Source organism: Thalia democratica, chromosome 8, assembly GCF_965202585.1.
Source record: "Thalia democratica chromosome 8, ktThaDemo2.hap1.1, whole genome shotgun sequence".
NCBI lineage: Eukaryota > Metazoa > Chordata > Thaliacea > Salpida > Salpidae > Thalia > Thalia democratica.
In genome coordinates this window covers 44,460,415-44,480,418 of record NC_139172.1, presented here as the reverse complement: position 1 = coordinate 44,480,418, position 20,004 = coordinate 44,460,415, and the positions used below count along the sequence as shown (strand labels likewise).

Sequence of the window (20,004 nt, the reverse complement as noted above, 5' to 3'; positions counted from 1 at the left end):
AGTAATAAAAGAATATATTAAACACTTGATATTAAAATTTAAACTTATTTGGTCGATGTCAAGTTCATGATTAGTTTAAAAGGTCTACCAGTAATTAAGTTGGTAATAAATATCATATTTTCCAAAACTTAGCTATAAGTTATCTAGGAAATTTCAATCACTGAAAACGGTAGCTTTTTAAGTAAAAGCTTTGTCAGTAATACATTTAAGAAGTTGTTATCATACAGTAACTTGTGTACTGAAAATACTAGTTATAAGATTGACCTAATTTTTGATCCTTTTACAATAAACTATTAAAACCTTGTTATATGTTATGAAGTTTTTATAACATAAGATTTGATAAAGAATTTGAAACAGTTACAATTTTTTAGTCTATTTGTCAAGTTTGCTTTCAAGAACATTTATGAAATTTTATTAAAGATTGGCCTCAGGTATGAGATCATTTCCCTCAATTATAGTACCCATTTATTGTTTAAATCTAAAAAATAATTAGATTCCCTTTAAATTATTGACATTGGCCAACAACTAATAGTCCCATTTGAGATAATCAAGTTTAAAGCATATAACTGTTTCATACTTAGCAATAATTAATTTTATACTTCTTAAAACTGTTTGAAATAAGCAGTTTAATAATGCATAGCTTTTTGTTTTTATCCTAAATGGTATGTTTGATTTTTTTTCATTATTATATTTTATAATTCATCAGCTTTATTTTACTAGTTTTTATTTTACACCTTCAAAAGCTGTTTTTGTTATGGAATCAAATGAAATGGAAAATTCAAAACATTTCAATCCAAATTAACAGTTAAGCAACATAATTAGCATGATTTTTTATTCATTAAAATGGTAGATTTCAGTTATATGACTTTAGCTTTATTTAGTAGTTGTTATATTTGTCAGTCAGTAAATTGTAGTTTATCATGGAAACAAATGAAGAGGAAATTCTCGGAGACTCAGACATCGAAGATTTGATTTTAGAGCAGCTCAAAAACACATCAATATTTTCGAACTAGTCAGTAAGTATGATTAGTTTTATTTTAGTTATAGTGTTATGTTTAGCATTTTACGTTTGGTTAATTAACATGTAGCTATTTTTGAGCTTAGTTTTATTTGTTTAACTAATTTAAAAAAGTTTTAAAATCAATAGTTTTACAAACAGTTTTTTTAAATTAAAACAAATTCTTTAGGGTTTGATTATTTTTTTTTGTTTTTTAGCTTAGCATAAGTTTAATTATTATTTATTTACATTATTTTTTTTTAAAATTCAAAGCTTAGTTTTTTTTTAGATGTTATACTAGTTGATAATTATTTAACTTTTTTTTTTCTAAAAGATGAATTTGTTGTGGTAAGAAGTTAAGTTACTTAAGAAAATTTAGTTTAAATATTTGTTGAGAACTTAAAAAAATTGCAGGCAATCTGTTTTGTTTTAATTTATATATATATATATAGCAAAAACGAGTCTGACCTACTTAGCTTATATTTTAATTATAGTTAGCACATTCAATTTTGTTTTTTAGTGAGCATTTAGAAGACGCACAGTCAGATTATTATTATGACAGTGATGAGACAATACTTTCCCAACCAAGCCCAGAACTGTTTGCGAATAAAGACTTGCTCTCTCTTAATAACAAAGTAAATTGCATTTAAATTTTTTATACAAGTTTAAATACTTTCCCAAACAAGTCCTGAATTGTTTGGAATTATAACTAAATATAGAATATAATAAAAATAATTAATTTAATTTGCTATCTACATCTAACAAAGTAGATTATGGCTTAGTATCATAATAGTTGATAGTTATTGACGACAAAAATGCGCTCAAAATATTTAGTCCAAGGTATGGCCCAATAACTTTTCAGTTACCGAGTCGCGCACCACGGATACCTTTAAAATGTCATGTCCAGGACATATAAAAAGTTGATTTTGTAAGTTTTACTTTCACAAGCAAAACCTGAGCTGTATGCTAATATAGACTTCCTATCTACGGATAATAAAATAAATATAATTATCTACTATATAGTTATTTTTTAATAAATTTAAGTACCTTCATAGCAAGCCCAAAAATATATGTTAACGAAAACTTACTGTAAACATGTAAAGTAAGTTATGATAGTTTTAATTGTTATATAGTTTAAAATACTTTCACAAGCCTGTTCAGAGTCAATGCGGTTAAAAGTTTTTCAGCGACTGATTAGATTTATCAATCAGCCACTTAGTTGCACTCAAGCTAGTTATATTTTTTATAAAAATAATTTGAATAAGTTGTTATAGTATCTATTATTTTATTGTAGAATTTTAAAATTTAGTACTTAGATAACAAGTTATGTTAATATAACTTACTAAAAAAGTGTAGTTTACAATTGAAACTGTTGAAGTAAATGTTTAATCTCAAGCATAATTGTGTGTAAAAAAAACGAATATGCAAATAGTATACATGTTTTTTAAAAGTAATATAAAACTATAGATAAAAACGAATTTAGAACTATTTGTATATATTACGGTTATTATTAAGATTTGTTATTTATGCGTGATTATCTCTGATGCCAAAAGTTAATATTACTAAGTTATATTAACTTAAAGTTATTTTAAAAAACTCATACAATGGTTGTATAAAAAATCTTTACCAATCAATCTCTTAGTAGATATAGATTACTTTGGTTTTAGCACATGTCTTGATTATCATATCCAAAAATGTAGCCGTACGTACTTCAAAATAATACGATAGAAATTGATTTTTTTTATTTACAAAGTCTACATGTTCTACCCCAAATTAAAAAGCCTAAATTCGCTTTTGAATTTTAATTGCAATTTTTAAAATGTCAACGTTGTTGGTAGTTTTCCAGAATTTCTGATTGAAAATATAAAGTTACTTTTGAAACAAATTAAAGTTTTCATGGCCAAGAAAAAATTGACAAAAAACTCGAAAACAAATCAAATATTAGTAAGAAGTTATTTAAGGTAGAAAACAACTATTTTAATTTTTAAATGACAAAATAGACTTCTTTAAATCAATTAAGGGAGAAGTAAAATTTGCTATACACATTAAAAAAAAAATTGATTTAAGTTTTTTACAATTTTGTATGTCTCCTTGATGAACTCAAAGCTTTTATATTTCTAACAAATAACAAAGTGTGAATACATTGCTTAATTTATTAGCACTACTATAAAACTTAAGTAAAGGTTTTGGTAAAAAACAATTTTTGAACGCTAATTAAGCATTTTAAACTGGTTTTAATTTTTAAGTAAGACAACAATTTAAAATCTTGTGGTTTACGAGTTTTTTACTGGGTTAAAATGTATCATGAATTAAAAAGTGTGCTTAACAATATGAATATGAAAAGTATTAGTTTGTTAAAACTATTTGTTTAGTTAAATCTATTTGTTTTGTTATAAAAAAAAATTGATAAGCTTCAGGGGCGTGGCGTTGATCATTGGATAAAATGCTTAAACTAAAAAAAAAGAAACATTGTAAAACTATTAAAATTATTAAATTTTGAATTAAGTTTCATTTAGAAACGATTTGTTGCTTTTGTAGTATTTATTACAGTGCTTCCTCGCTAATCCGGTTCCTCGCTAATCCGGCCGGTTTTAGTCGAGAAGTCACTTATTTACTTTAGCGTTTTTAGCGTTTAATTTCACTTTACTTCGAAAAAGTATTCAATTTACGTTTTATAAGTATGCAAGCAATAAATAGTTACGTCATAATAAAGTATCATTTGTATAATCTTAAGTTTATTTTCATACTTTTCCCGCTCAGTTGTAACAAACTTGTTTATTATTCATTTGCAATTTTTTTGTCTTTGCTAAGCAAGTTACACTTTAATATACTACAATCAACATATCTGGTAAAAAAATGTTTAAGACAGCAAAGAAACGAAAACGCGTTCAACTAACAATTGAAAACAATTTAAAAGTTTGCGAAATGGCAAACAATAATGTGCCTAAAGCTGTTATAATGAGCCAGTTTAACATCGGTAAGTCAACTTTAAATGACATTTTGAGAGGCGAAGAAAAGTTCAAAAAGTTTAAAGCCGAAAAGGAGGAGCTGGGACTGATTGGAGCTGCTAAAACGGCAAAAAAAGTAGAGGGAGGCGTCTTTGACAAGCTAGACAGCGCCCTTCACATTTGGTTTCGTCAGGAACGTGAAAAGGGTTGTCCAATAACTGGCCCAATACTGTTAGAAAAAGCCTCCAAGAGTTTTCTGCTAAGAAACGAGAAAGCACTGTAAAACAATCTTCCATTCTTTCTTTTTTCAAAAAAAATCTTAACTTAGTAAAAGTGTTAACAGTGTAGTTTTTTTCCACTAATTTAGAACTTATAAAATTTTGTTTCGTTTAGTTTTGTCTGCTTTAATTCTTTTTTCTTTGAATAAAGTAAAATAAATTTAATTAACAGAAATTTTATAGTACGTTTTGTTATATACATTCATAATATAACTAAGGTAGATAATTTGTAAAAAAAGCGATATTTTGTTCTTATCCGGCCAAAGGCAAATCCGGCCGTATTTTCAAAAAAATCTTGCCCAACTTGGCCGGATTAGCGAGGAAGCACTGTATTACTGTATTAGTTTTAAAAAATTTAAATTTAGGTTATCTTAAAATTACTTTTAAGTTTTCAGCACCCCTAACAAAAACGCCACGCGTCCAGGCTTTTACTGTTTGTTTGTCCATTTTCTATAATTTTTTTGTGAATTTTATGAATTTTATTTCCTTTATATTATATAGTACACTTCACTTGTATTCTTTACTACTTTGCATATGTTTTAAAGACTAAAATGTATAACATTAATCAATATAATTTTCTTGATGTTCCCAGCAATTATGAACTTAATTTTATGAAAATTCGATATAAAAATTGTTATTATGAATAGTTTATTGAACAAAAAAAATACGCTCAAAACATTTGGTTCTAGGACCAGTTGCACAAAAAAACCTTTCGGTTATCGAAACGCACACCACGGATACCTTTTAACGTCTTGTCCAGGACAATTCTTTCATTAATGATCGTTAACTAAAAATTAATATGAGTAATCTAGAAAACAATGGTTTAGTCTGTTTCTTAAAGTTTAAACTTTTATTTACTAAAAATTTTTCAGTTGGGTTATATTTTTAAATAAAAACAAAAACTTTCTAGTTTCTTGTAAACTCTATTTCTACGTTCTAATAGTTAACACATTGTTTGATTAACATCAATTTAAAAATAGTTTTTAAAAGGAACTTAAAAAACAAAGTAATTTGTTTTGGTAAAAAGTTTTATAAGCATTATGTATAGTTTTAGAAAAAAAACATAATTTACATATTTATAATAAATAATATCTAAGATGAAAAAGTTTAATTTTAAGACTTTTTTTCACAGGCTTATGTGAAACGAAACCGTAAAACTTAATAAATTAAACTTAATTGATACTTTTATTAAGAACCTATGATTTTGAGATTTAATTGATTCAAAGAGCTAAACTTAAAAAAAATTAAACGAAAGTTTTTGTACTGCTACTGATATTAAATAAATTTCAATTTACACAAACTGTGATTAGATTAGAAGTTGTCTACAACTTAAACTAATTGCTTTAGAACAATTATTTGTTTGAACAGGGAGTTAAAAACTCACTAGAATCGCGTTCAAACTCTGAAAAGAGCGATCTAGTTTGCATTCAAACACAACCAGAAATTTCAAAGTATGTAGATTACAACGCAGATACGCAAGTTTATGAGAGAAGTCAAAACTCAATTTTTAGTCCTTTGAAAAATGGAAATTATACTGGTTAATTTTTTATCTAACAACTCTAATTTTTAAAATTGAATAATTTGCTTAATTGAATTAATTTTAAATAACTAATCAAACTTATAATAATCTATTCTATCTTTGAAAGTATCAATTCAATTTGAAGAATGCAGAATACATATTTTTTTTGCTTATGTATAAGTTGAAATACTTATATTATATATAAGTAAACCTTTATATGTTTGTAATAACATAAAAGGTAACATTAAAGCTTAACAGTAGGGTAAGATTATCCATTTGTGGTATTTCTCAAAACCTGTCAGCTACATTTTATACAAAATAAACCAATTTATTTTTTAATTTTTTTTAGTTTATTTGTATGAAGTTTCCATTTAACACAGAAAACACTGGTTGTGATTCCGAAAAATTACTGGCTTGCACACAAACAGCAATAAACTGCAGCAATAATCAAAATAACCAAGTTGCTATGTTTCGCAGAAAATCAGCAAAATCTGGTACGTTTTGCTCAAATTGAATAAACTTTGAAAAGTATTAAAATTTTAAAGTTTAAATATTAATAATAATTTGCTCAGTGTTTTTCAAGGAATAATTCAGTTTAGTGAACCCCGTTTTAATTTGAAAAAAAAAAACTTTCTTTGCTTACATATAACTTGAATATATTTATATATAAGTTTGTATGTATATTTAAATAAACCTTTATATGTTTGTCATAACATAAAAGGTAACATTAAAGCTTAACAGTAGGGTGAGATTATTTTTTTTGTGGTATTTCTCAAAACCTGTTAGCTACATAATAAGTTTATTACAAAAATAAAACCTCATTAGTTTTTGATAACTTATCATTGTTATTATTTTAATTAGTTTTCTACACAAAAAATTAAAACAGATTATGATTCCGAAAAATTACTGGCTTGTACACAAACAGCAACAAATTCCAACAAAAATCAAAATAACCAAGTTGCAGTTTTTCGCAGAAAATCAACAAAATTCGGTATGTTTTGCAGTTAAACAAACTTTAAAAAGTAGTAAAAATTCCAAGTTTAATTATTCATAAAAAGTTGCTCAGTTTTTCTAAGGAATAATTCAGTTTAGAAAAACCCGTTATAATTTAAGGTTTAAAACGCGCGAAAATTTCTTGCTGAATAATTTATGCAAATTTTCTCAGTTTTTTTTTGTAAAATAATTTTTTTCGACTAACTGTTATTTTGCAGAAGTAGATATTTGAAGTATTTTTTGGAAGTAATACTTTTTACTTTAGTCTATCTTTTACTAAGTTTCTTTTTAGGACTGGAAAGTAGTTTTTGTATATATATTTTTTAAACTTCTATACATTAAAGTATTTAGTTACAAACTCGATAAAGGTATTAAAAAAGTCTTAATTTTTTATTTTTGATTTTATAGCAGCTATTTATATTTTTAAATAAACCTTTATATGTTTGTTATAACATAGAATGTAACATTAAAGCTTAACAGTAGGGTGAGATTATCTATTTGAATGGTATTTCTCAAAACCTGTTAACTACATTTAATAAAAAAAAACCTTTTAATTAAACTTAACTGTGATTCAGCTGAATTTGCTTCTACTAAAGTTTTGTAATTGATATAACAGTAAAACTCATTAAAGCAACGGTTTATTGAAACCACTTGAAATTTATGTTCACATGTTGTATCAATGTGTTCATACAAAGCGTTTGAATACAACAACAATTGTTTTTATTGTCTCAACAAGTCATTGTAACAATCACAAGTGGCCACCTTTATTTCAAGAGGGGTGATTCATTCAATTTCGCAATTTTAGTTTTGTTCATTAGTTGTTCAACATTAGAGGGATATGGTAGGTTTTTGTGCTGTATTTAAAAAAATTGCTCAAAAAAGTTATTTTAGTATTAAAAATTATTAAATTGCAAAATTTTAATAGTTACTGTTACAATCTAATAATTATTATTCGTTTAAATATTGTTTTACAACTTCGTTTAAAAGAACAAAATTAATATTTTAAAGTCAAGCGGGTTTAGAAAGCATGTTTTTACGGTTAATATAGTTCAAAAAAAAAACGCTTTGATAAAAAGGAGTTGAAGAAATATTGCTGACTTTATTAGTATCCGTTTTAACTAAAATTATTAAAAAATTAAACATTTAAAAAAGTTGTTTTACAAGGTAATTTAAATAAAAGTTTTTTTTTTTAAAGTACAGTCTAAAACTTATATATTTATTTATTTCAGTTATAGTCGGTTGAGTATTGTTTTGTAAATTTTTTAATTTGAATTCTCTTGTCGTCTATCTAAAGTAGTTTTTGTTTTAAATTAATTTCAAATAAAAAGGTTTAAAAGTGAAATTTATTAATTTTGAGCATTACTTTATGTTCATATTCCACTTGTTATTAATTAGAAATAAGTTAATTAGAGATAAAATAGCTAATTTTTGTAACTTTTTAAACGTTTGATGTTAATTTTTAGATATATTCTCAGTTTTAAGAAAAATAAAAGTCAAATAGAATAATAAATTCAATAAAATAAATTTGATTAAAACATTAATAGGCTAATATAACTTAATCGGAATTTTATTATATATTTTAGTAAATATTTAAGTATTTTATTATCACTGCAAATAAGTTTAATAAGGTTGCTTGATTTTTAAATTAAAATTAATATATTAAAAGTTTCCTGTTCAAAATTAAAATAAAGTTCATATATATCGAATTTTCACTTGTGAAAAACGTTTTATATGAGAAAAACGTGAAAATATCTTATTTTTAATTTCCGTTTGCCTACTTAAAATGCATTCAAACTTTTTTTAATTGTTTCTACTTTTCACACAAAATGCTTTGTGCTTCGATTTATAAGCTGTTTTAAAGTTTCAAGTCAACATTTTTTTGATAGTTTATTTATTTTTCTTTCAGTTGATATAATTCTTTGTAATTTTGTTTCAGCAGAAAAGAAAAATGTTCCAAGCAGGTCTTCGCGTAGGTAAGTTAACTGTTTTATATTTTTAAAAGAAATATAGTTAGTTTTATTTTGCATTAGTTTTTTTAATACTTTTTCGACTAGCGTAAATAAAACTGTACAGTGTTTTAATTTACAAATATGTTTTAAATAATTGCGTCTTAAAACAAACCTTTATATGTTTGTAATAACATAGAAGGTAACATTAAAGCTTAACAGTAGAGTGAGATTATCTTTTTTGTGGTATTTCTCAAAACCTGTTAGCTACATTCGTATTAAGATATAAGATTTTTTTAAATATTTAACTACATTTAATAAAGTTTGCTATTAATTTGTTTTTACTAACTATATAGTTTCTAAAATCGCTGAAAATATTTTTTGTTTAAAAATAGTTTAATTTAAACAACACTTTGTCTTAATTAAGTATTAAAAGTTTTATGTTTATTAATAAAATCGCTATAAATTTTTTTTTTTTTGCGAGTTATTTATTTAATCTGTGAAGTACTATTTACACTTAAATTTAAATGTTTTATCTAGTTATTTTGTTAAAAAGACTTAATTTACTATAAAAACTTTAATAATTATTAATAAAATAAAATTAGAGAAAACAATCCATTTTACTAACCGTATTTCGAATTTAGTGAAATAAACCTTTTAAAAAAATTCATTACTAACTTATTTTTAAAACATTTAAAACTAAATTAGATTTTATCTAGGGAAAAGAATCCGTTTTACCAACCGTTCTTCGAAATTAACATGGGAGCTAAATCATCTTATTTGCCAGCAATTAAATACCATAACGAAGATAGTAATTGTGAAGAAAAAGTTATAAAACAGGAAAATGATGTTAGAAGTTGTTTTTAAAATCTAACATATTAATTGTTTTTAGTCTATTGAAACTAATATATTAAAAAAAGTCACCTATCAAAGTAATTTGTTCTAAACAAACACAACTACATCAAGACTTAGTATGTAACTTTGATTTTAACAAATTTAATAAATATCAATAAGTTTATTTTTTAAGTTTTAACCATAGATGGTTAAAACTTTATAAAAAAGAAAATAATTTTTTTTAAGCATATATATATGGGTTGTTTTCGCTTACATATAAGTTGAAATACTTATATATAGATAAAAACACACCTTTTTATGTTTGTAACAACATAGAAGGTAACATTAAAGCTTAACAGTAGGGTGAGATTATCTTTTTTGTGGTATTTCTCAAAACCTGTCAGCTACATTTAAAAACAAAATAATATAGTTATTAATGTTGCAAAAATAATGTTAAGCTCTTAATTTAGTCAAACATTAAGCTGTTTAGAACTCACAAGTTGAATAAACTTATTTTAAGTCACTTTTCTGTTTAGAATGTTATTGAATTTTTTTTTCATAGAAGTAGTAAAGTTTGAAAACATAATTTAAAGAAAAGCTTTGGAAGCTTTTTTTTTTCTATATAAAACTTTCCGGGGTAAATAACTCATATAATCAAAATGAAAAAAAAAATTGTAGTATAAAGTATTTGGTTGCCTGTTTTTTATCTTAAAGTGTATTTGGAAAAGTTTTTTAAGAAAGTTTAAACTAGATGCAAAACATTTTTTTACAATAAAGATAAACTCGATAACAGCTAATTTTTTGACTTTTGTACTGTTTTTGGATGTTTTTGTGTAAATTTTATAAAAATCTATTGGAAAAAAAAAATTACGTTTACTTGAACATTAGATTTAATTTATTTTGTTTATTAAATTTAGATTCACTACAAACAAATGGAGGAAATTAACATCGCCGAATCGAAATTACTAACTGCAAAAAAACTAATATCTCAAAAACAGCGTGGTAAGATTTGAGTAATAAATAATATAAACTTTGCTGAGTTTTAATTGTTCAAGTTGCGTTGATTGCACTTCTAAGGTTGTTTCTGATTGGCTAATATTTTACTTACTTTTATTTTAAAAGTTAAGCAATAACACTTTTTTTTCGGTGTGTTTTATTTAGTGTTTTTATTAACTTTATTGTTTTAATATTTAAAAATAAAAATAACTTTGCTTAGTTTTAATTGATTAAGTTTGTATGATATGAGTTTGTATTTGTACTCGTTAATTAGGTGTTTTATTGGCGCAATTCAGGGCTATTCATACAATTTTTAACATATAACTTGTTTTCACTTAAATATGAGTTGAAAATAGTTATATAAAAATAAACCTTTATATATTTGTAATAACATAGAAGGTAACATTAAAGCTTAACAGTAGGGTGAGATTATCTTTTATGTGGTATTTCTCAAAACCTGTCAGCTACACTATTAATATAAAAATCATTATTAGTTGCTTGAGTACTCTTGACAACGTAAAACTTATTTTTAGCGCCAAAAAGTTAGCATCTGTAAACATATTACTGTTTAAAACTACATAGTTGCAAAAAATTTATTTTGTTTAATTGTAAAATTAGATTAAAAAGCTGTTGAACTGTATGTCGCTAAGTAGAAGAAAAATCGTTAGTTCATTACTATTTGAAAAATATTTAGACATGTCCCACATTTGATGATGACTTATAGGTATCATGACACTAACGACATTTGCATTATATTTTCTGAACGTTTATTTAATTATAAAATATATAATTTCTAAGTTATAGAGATCATTGTCAGTATATTGTAATTTGATTTACAGAAAAAAAGTTTCAATTTGAAGGATTTAGTGACGTCATTAATAAACAAACATTTAATATCCGAATCAAAAAATGTATAAGTACTCCGGGTAACTTGGTAAATGTTGTGTTAATACTATCTACTTTATTTCGTATTTGTAAGCTTGGGTAAATAAGTTGTTAGCAGCGCGTCTATAAAGCTCTTTATAGGGCTGGTTTATACAGCTCAGCACCAGTGTTTTTAATTTAAAGTTGTGTGTATACAGATAGAAAAATAACAAACTGTTTAAACTAGTGTTTAATTGCGAGAATTCAAAAACGATGTTTCTATTTGTATGAACGAGTAATTTACTTTCATTTATAACTTGAGTTGAAGCGTTGATCTTTCTCAAATCTATGGTTTCGTACACAACGTATTTAATTTTTGCTTGTTACGATGTTAAATTGTATGTAGTTTATGTGGTTAAAAGTTACATTAAAAAATTGATAAACTGTGTTTTATAATAAGTTAAAGAGAAATCGTTACAATTTCGTTTACAAATATCATCTAATCTTTTGTGATGTTTTATAGATATCATGGCAATAATAACGGTTTCCGTTACATTTGCTGTGCTTTTATTTTGATTTAGGACGTTTTTTTTTTTTTTAATTTTTAGTGAGATCCTTGAAAGACTTGTATATTTTATTTTCATAAAAAAAGTTGCAGTCTGAAGGGTTTAGTGACGTCATTAATTAAAAACAGTTAACTTCCTAATCACAAAATGTATAAAACCTAAGGCTGCGATGTAACTTTAAATAAAAGACATAGTATTAGCAGTAATATTTAAAAACTTGTTGTAAAACAAGTTGATTAGATTTGTCACAAACATAAACCCAAGTTAGCTTGGTTTATTTCAGAGAAACTCAGCACAGTTTGACAAAGCCGATATCAACGTATTTGTGCAAATGAAATAGTTTTGAATTTTGAAAATTAGTGTTTGATACTTATCAAAATTTATTCAACAATTGTCACTTTAGCTGAAACTGTTTCTCCTAAAAGGTACCTCAGAGCTTTTAAGTAACTTATAGAGCATATTATTCCAAAATTTAAACGAGGCTAATTTTACTGATTAGTTTTGAAAACATTTGGCAACCCTGTGGTTTGCTCTAACAATGACTTGATTTCAAACGCTGGTGTTTTTCAATTGTGTGGTAATGTATTGAACAAAACACATTTTTTTAAAACATAACGGTCCTTTAGCTGTCATACAGATTATATTGTCTTTATTCAACTTTTCTTCTTTTCAAAGTATTATCTATTTTATTGTTATCGTCTATTTAAATAAATTAATACTTTATTAAAAGTATATTTTTGTATTGATTTAGTTTGCCTTATTTAACTGATAATTATATTTACTCAGATAAAGCGGAGTCCATTCTTGAGGAAGACCTCGCAAAGAGAATTGTAAAACTGAAAGAAAACATAAGTAATTCTCAAAATTACTCATTAGATAAGTACAAGTACGTCAGAAATATTTTTTATTATTTTTTGAGAAAATTATATTTAGTCTGTACTTATGGATTTAAAAATATTCTTAAGAATAAACACTTTAAATCCAATAAATATATTTAAAAATTAGTATGTCGAAAATAAATAACTATTTAATTTACTTTGTTTAATTAAATCTGACGGAGTAAGTATTATTAAACACAAGTTTTCTTTCTTTCTATATAAGTTTTTAAATAAAAAACTTTAATTTGCTTAGGCGCAAGTTGGAAATACTTGTATATACTTAAAAAATCTTTAAAGCATCAAGCCTTTATATGTAACTTTAAGAATTATCAAAATCGAATATAAGTTATTTTGGCTTATGCATAAGTTGAAAATAATTTAGTATGTATTTGAATAACCTTTATATGTTTGTTATAACATAAAAGGTAACATTAAAGCTTAACAGTAGGGTGAGATTATCTTTTTTGTGGTATTTCTCAAAACCTGTCAGCTACATTTTATATTTGGTTTAAATAAAAACGAGTGCATGTAACAACTAATACGGCTGCTTATTCAATTAAACGTTAAATATCGTTGTATATAGATCTTTTTTGTGAATTTAATTCGTTTCCTTTTATTAGTAGTAAGTAATGTATGGTAGTTTTTTTTTAACTAGGTTCTTTTTTTTTACGTTTATAAAGGCGCAATACAGTAAAAATGTATAATTATTAAGTTAGTTTAGTAGTTTTATTTCCAAGCACCTATATAATTAGCGTTTGCGTAACAAAATGCAAAATTTAAATTGCTTAAAGTTTTAATGATCATAGTAAAGATGTTATTAATTTAAAACAAAAACATACAGCAACACAGAAGATTCATAAAACGACAGTTTGGTAAACGTTTGTCAGGCGAGAGTCGACATACATACTTCTAACTACAAGAAACATTTATAAGATTCAAAATTTAATTTTCATAGTGAATACCTTAATTTTTTTAATTTTTTCAGCAACACAGAAGATTCACAGAACGACAGCTTGGTGAAAGTGCGTCAATCTAGAGTAGACGAACTAGTAGAAAATGTTGAAATACTGAAGACGCAGATATATCAGTCCTATACAGTTGATGAAAATGTTAGTGTTTATATTAGTTGTTTTTATTAATTTGAAATTTTAGCCAGATTTGTTCATAATTAAATTAACCTTTATATATTTTTTATTAAAATGAATAAATATTGAAGTAATGCGTTTGCTACAAAAAGTTATAAAAGTGCTTGTCACATTGACTACCAGTCATGATTAATACCATAGAAAGTATCAAATATACTCACAGTTTTTGACTAATAAGTTGGTTAAAAACTTGTGCATATTTTAAGTAAACCTTTATATGTTTGTAATAGCATAGAAGGTAACATTAAAGCTTAACAGTAGGGTGAGATTATCTTTTTTGTGGTATTTCTCAAAACCTGTTAGCTACATTTTTATCTAGTTTATTTTTATCAACAGTATATTATAAATAAAAAAAGTTATAACAAGTATAATAGTTTGTACATATCTTATTGAATAGCTTGTTATTAAAACTAATCTTAAAGTGTCTTGCAGAATAAAAGTAGAAACTTAGTTTAAGTTTCTATTTTATTTTTAATAAATTTTTTTTAATGACAAATGCAAAGAGTTCTAACAAAACTGAAAAACTTTTATAGAGTTCAACAAGCAAAAAGAAAGGTGGTAAAAAGAAAGAAAAACATTCTACTGTAAAAGTGTAAGTAAATTTACGAGTTTATTCAATATATAATCATAAAGATTCAAGCTAAAAAAAGATATAAATGTTTTTAAATTTTCTTTATATATTTATTAAAATCTATTTAAAACTTTAAATCTCTTTAAAGTTTTTTGTATTTAAAATAAACCTTTATATGTTTGTTATAACATAGAAGGTAACATTAAAGCTTAACAGTAGGGTGAGATTATCTTTTTTGTGGTATTTCTCAAAACCTGTCAGCTACATTTTATATTAACTAAAAACAATCACTTTATTAACAGTACTTGTAATTATAATAAATAATTATTTTAATTTTTTGTCTTTTATCTTTCAGAGTCGTGAAAACGACGCGTCAGGTAAAAACCACGAAAACTTTCCGCAAAACGAAAAACAACAAAAAAGCACCAATATTGACACAAGCGCAAACACAGGGAAGCGTTTGGGACCCAGAAAGATCCGGGTTCACCCAGGAAAGTACCATGGCAACCCAGGGCGGAGTCAGAGGAAGGGGGAAGCCCAAAGTGACCCCGGAAAGCTTAAAAAACGGGAAGAAAAGGAGGAAAGACGCTCCTTTCAGGTCCAGGTACGAGCCTTTGAGTTTCTTTTCAGGGAAAAACCCCTCAGAGAAGAAGCAGTTGTCCAGCGTTGCCAAGCAGTTGTCAACTTCCGGTGCTCAAAAGCGACCCGTTGCCCGTAGCAACCAACTTAAAAATCCCCGAAGGTTCGGACCCTTGCAGTTCGAAGACCAACAACCAAGTTGCGTTAACAAAACCAATAGTGACGTCATAGTGTTGGAGAGTAGCGATGATGGTGATGACGTAACTTGTGATCACCATGACGACTATTCGTCCGACGATGGTGGTTGTCAGGGTGGTTACCAAGGAGCTGGTTACCAGGGAAATGAGGGTCAATCGCTAAACATTCCCAGTTTCATGGTAGACATAGACTCAGGAGCAGGTTAATTAAAGAAATTTAATTTATTTAATGAAGTGGTAGAATAGAATAAATAAATGATTAAGAAGGATCTGCAAAGTTTTTATAAAAATAGAATAGTATTAGAATCGAAAAGACTACACTTATTCAGAACTACTTAGTTTAAAATTTTGTGTTTTTCTTTTGTAAAAGCTTAACTTACAAATTATTTTTAACATCTAAAATCAATGAAAATGCATGATGGGTAGTGATTCAAGTATGAAAGATATGTATGAGTTAAAATACTTACATATATATTTATATACAAACCTTTATATGTTTTTCATAACATAGAAGGTAACATTAAAGCTTTACAGTAGGGTGAGATTATCTCTCTTGTGATATTTCTCAAAACCTGTCAGCTACATAACTTTCAAGTGATTTAGAAAGCAGTTAACTTTTAAATAATTTATTTTAGTAGAGTAGTTTTCAAAATCTTGTAGTTAATATGAAATTTTTATTTAGGCCTAAGCTTAGTATATAAATCGATTAGTTAAAATTGAGTTTTTTACTTTCCAGGCAATGCAGGTTTGAATTTTGACGAAATTTGCAACGAGCCAATCAGAAGTCACCATTCTGCAAAATCACGTGACTCGAACAAACCACGTGATTTGCATTCGAGCCAGCTCAATCAGGTGCCAGAAAGAAGACGGGAAGAAGATCAGGATTTTTACGGAAATCAGGAAGACCTCCAGGAGCTTGAAAATTTTCAGGAAGAATGTCAGGAGGAGCTTCCTGATTTGCGGTGTTTGGTGAACAGGGGAGCCGTTGTGCAAGGAGACTGGAAATTAAATTTCTACAGCAAGGTTGGATTTAATTTATTTGAACTTAATTAGATCGTTTGTGGGGACACGTTCAAAATCCACCCGGTCAAATTCGAGAACCGCTTACCGAACGAGGGTTAGGGGTAACAGTGATAGTGAAAAAAATAAATCAAAAAATATATTGAATAAATTAGTAAATAAAAAAAAATGTAAAAAAAAACCGGGTGGATTTTGATAGTATTCCGTTTCTGTGAATAGTACCTTCTTAGTACACTTGTAAAAATAAATTACTTATCTTTTGGTTGTACAAATAATCTGCACAAGTTATCATGTTGTCACACGTAAGCTATATTTAAGCTGTTTTAGTTAGACTGACAAAAATATACATTGTTTTTTTTATATACAATTTGAAAATACTTATGGTTATATATAAAAGACCTTTATATGTTTGTAATAACATAGAAGGTAACATTAAAGCTTAACAGTAGGGTGAGATTATCTTTTGCGTGGTATTTCTCAAAACCTGTCAGCTACATTATTTATTTTAATATAAATAATTATAAAAACACTGTGTAGCAACAAATATGCTTTTATTTATTTTATTTTCACAAAAAATGTTGCAGTCTGAAGGGTTTAGTGACGTCATTAGTTAAAAACAGTTAACTACCTAATCACAAAATGTATAAATACTAAGGCTGCAATGGAACTTCAAATAAAAGACATAATATTAGCAGTAATATTTTAAAACTTGATGTAAAACAAGTTGATTAAAGAAACATCACAATCATTAATCCATGAAAGCTTGCCATAGACTCAAGCTAGCTTAGTTTGTTTCTCGAAACCTGTTAGCTACATTATATATTAAAATTCAAAATATTTCGTTTATTTTTATAAAAGTTTTATTTTAAATCAATACTTAACAGGGAACTTTGTATACAGCTTCGGCAGCGGTCAACGGTAAGATAATAACTTCCAAGTTTGAAGTTTTTGATGACTTACTGGAATGGTTGCAGAATATCACCAATGAAAAATACACGTTGACAGAAGCTTACCAAATGGTTTGTTATAAACTAAACATTTTTCATTTTTTAAAAGGTTAAAATCGAGTAAACAAAAGTTTGTCAGCTTAGTTTGTTTACAAGCAAAATTAAAAGCATGTTAGTAAGCTTTTGTTATAGAATGTACTTTTTCTACATTTGTTGTTTTTTGGCTTAAAATGGACCAGACCATAAATTTTTGCTTGATGGGTCACAGTTTTCCGACCCTTGAACTAAACAATTTTAGATCATTCTATGAATGTTTTTATCAAGTTATGCCCATGTCAGCTTCAGTTAAATTTAGACTAACTTGAATTGTTTATTACAATACTGATATCAAGCCTTAGATAAAAATGCAGTTGTTTAATATTTTTTTTATTTTTTTAATAAAGATAAAATCTTTCAAAACTAAAATGTGTTTTTGTCTAAACTCAACTATTTTATTTTTTTAAAGACCAATACTTCCAAAATATGTTATCATGGATGATTTTTAATGACAAATCTTAAACTATCAAATTTGATTTATTTTTATAATTACTTATTTTAATGTGTATGTATAAAGTATATATTATTTTAACTTATATAGAAGTTAGAATAACTATATATATCAAAATAAACCTTTATATGTTTGTAATAACATAGAAGGTAACATTAAAGCTTAACAGTAGGGTGAGATTACCTTTTTTGTGGTTTTTCTCAAAACCTGTCAGCTACATTATTAATTTAAAATAAAACAAAACGTCATTTTAAGTAAATATAGTATTTATTACTACAATTATTTTCTACAAGGTTGATTATGACGGTATATCCTTGTTGGAACTAACAATGAACTTGGATTCATTTTCTAGAAGGGTTCCTGTGTTAAAAGGTAAATTTAGTTGTTTATTAAGTTATTTTATACTTGTATATTAAATCTTTTAGTTTATAAATTACTGTCTTAAAGGTAAAGCTACCCTTTAATAATGGCTTTTGTCTATTATTTTAAGATAAAAAGTATAAATACCTATTCAAGTATAAGTATAAATTTAACTTAGTTTTTTAACAACAAACTTTTTTCTTATGTGTTATTTAAGAAGTGTTTTTTTTTTGTTCTTCAAGCTTTCAATTTTGCAAATATTTAAAATATGTGTTACGATTGTTTTTATTAAACATAATATACTTTATTATTTTGTTGCTAAGTTTTGAATATATTAAACTTATATTTGTAAGTTAGAAACGAGCAACTTTAATTTATTAAATTAGTTTGGATTGCATGTTAGTTGAAAACACATATGTAAAATAAACCTTTATATGTTTGTAATAACATAGAAGGTAACATTAAAGCTTAACAGTAGAGTGAGATTATCTTCTTTGTAGTATTTCTCAAAACCTGTCAGCCACATTTTATTTTAACTTTCCTTGAAAAAAGTATATTTTGTTCATCCAATTTTCGATTTAAAAGTTTAGTTTAAAATATGGTTATGATAAAATTTCAACTTTAATATAAAACTAGCTAAATAAGAATACTATGAATAAGAAATATAACTTTTAGTTTATGTTACAAATAGTTATAAACTGTAATAGTATTAATATAAACACATAGTTTGGTTTTTTCTTTGTTCATTGCTCAATTTAAATAAACATGTTTTTTAAACCATACAATTTTTTAAACCATGCAATTTAAACTCAACAATATATTTAGCACCGGTCATCAAACCAAGCCGAAAATTCAACCCCTTATTGAGTAAGTTGAAGGAATTAAAGTTCAAAATTCACGATTTGGAGCAGGGAATAAGGTGCATCGGATGCCACACTGATCACGAACTTATAGAAAATTTGTTAGATAAAGATTAAAATAAAAAGTGAATTTAATATTGTTTCAATTTATTAAGTTGTCATAACCACTGTTGATTTTTCAAAAATCATATTTCAATTTTGCCAATCATTTTTGAAAGTTTGAATTTTTGTCGTTCGTTGCAATTAAAATGTTCATATTTTTAATTTTGTACATTATTTAATTTATGTAGTTTATTATTTATACTGATTTATTTTATTGTATTTTACAGCTCTCTGTGTCAAACCAGAATTGTAAGCATAATTTTAGTTTTCGTTTACTTAAGGCTTAAAAGTATCTACAATTTGGTCTTTTTATTCTTAAATTAGATATTTTTTTGCAGTTTCAGTAAAGTTTAATTGTTTGTTAGAATTAAAACAGGATTTTTTCAACTCAAAGAGCTTAATAAACAAACAAATGATCTTATTTCAATACTTTTTAAGACTTTGTCCCAAGAGAAGAACGAAGTCCCTAGTACAATGTTAGATGGTATATAACTTTTATACTCAAAAATTTAGATTATTTTTAACCCTTGGGTTATATATCCATTATAAAAACAAAAATATAGAACCCATTTTTTTAGTCAATCTGATACTTTTCTTGCAAACTATAGCTCCTCTAAAAATTCACCTTCGATAAAAGTATTTGATTGGCTGGATCTGTGCAAAAATGAAACTTTAACACAAGACCAATAATTTTCAACCAATTTTGTTAAATGGTTACATGACAATTATAATTCGGACAGTTTAAGTTAAAAAAATATCTAAGAGTTCACACCACAAAAAGTGATATATGTTTGTAAAAATACGTATTTAGGTCTTACTATATTTGAAAGTAATTTTTAATTTTTGCAAGATTGGCT

The 20,004-nt window shown here is 25.8% G+C and overlaps 1 protein-coding gene across 1 annotated transcript; it reads left to right on the top strand.

Moving 5' to 3' along the window:
• Positions 1 to 920: 920 nt before the first annotated feature.
• LOC145843258 (uncharacterized) lies at positions 921 to 19,241 on the top strand. Its single transcript, XM_082950721.1, has 16 exons — positions 921 to 1,012; positions 1,518 to 1,632; positions 5,592 to 5,760; positions 6,123 to 6,236; positions 6,629 to 6,733; positions 8,642 to 8,708; positions 9,401 to 9,530; positions 10,433 to 10,517; positions 12,728 to 12,827; positions 13,805 to 13,928; positions 14,498 to 14,556; positions 14,891 to 15,513; positions 16,048 to 16,334; positions 17,216 to 17,350; positions 18,119 to 18,197; positions 19,011 to 19,241. The coding sequence occupies exons 1-16, from the start codon at positions 921 to 923 to the stop codon at positions 19,160 to 19,162; spliced, it is 2,436 nt and encodes an 811-aa protein (XP_082806847.1). The 3' UTR covers positions 19,163 to 19,241.
• Positions 19,242 to 20,004: the final 763 nt, after the last annotated feature.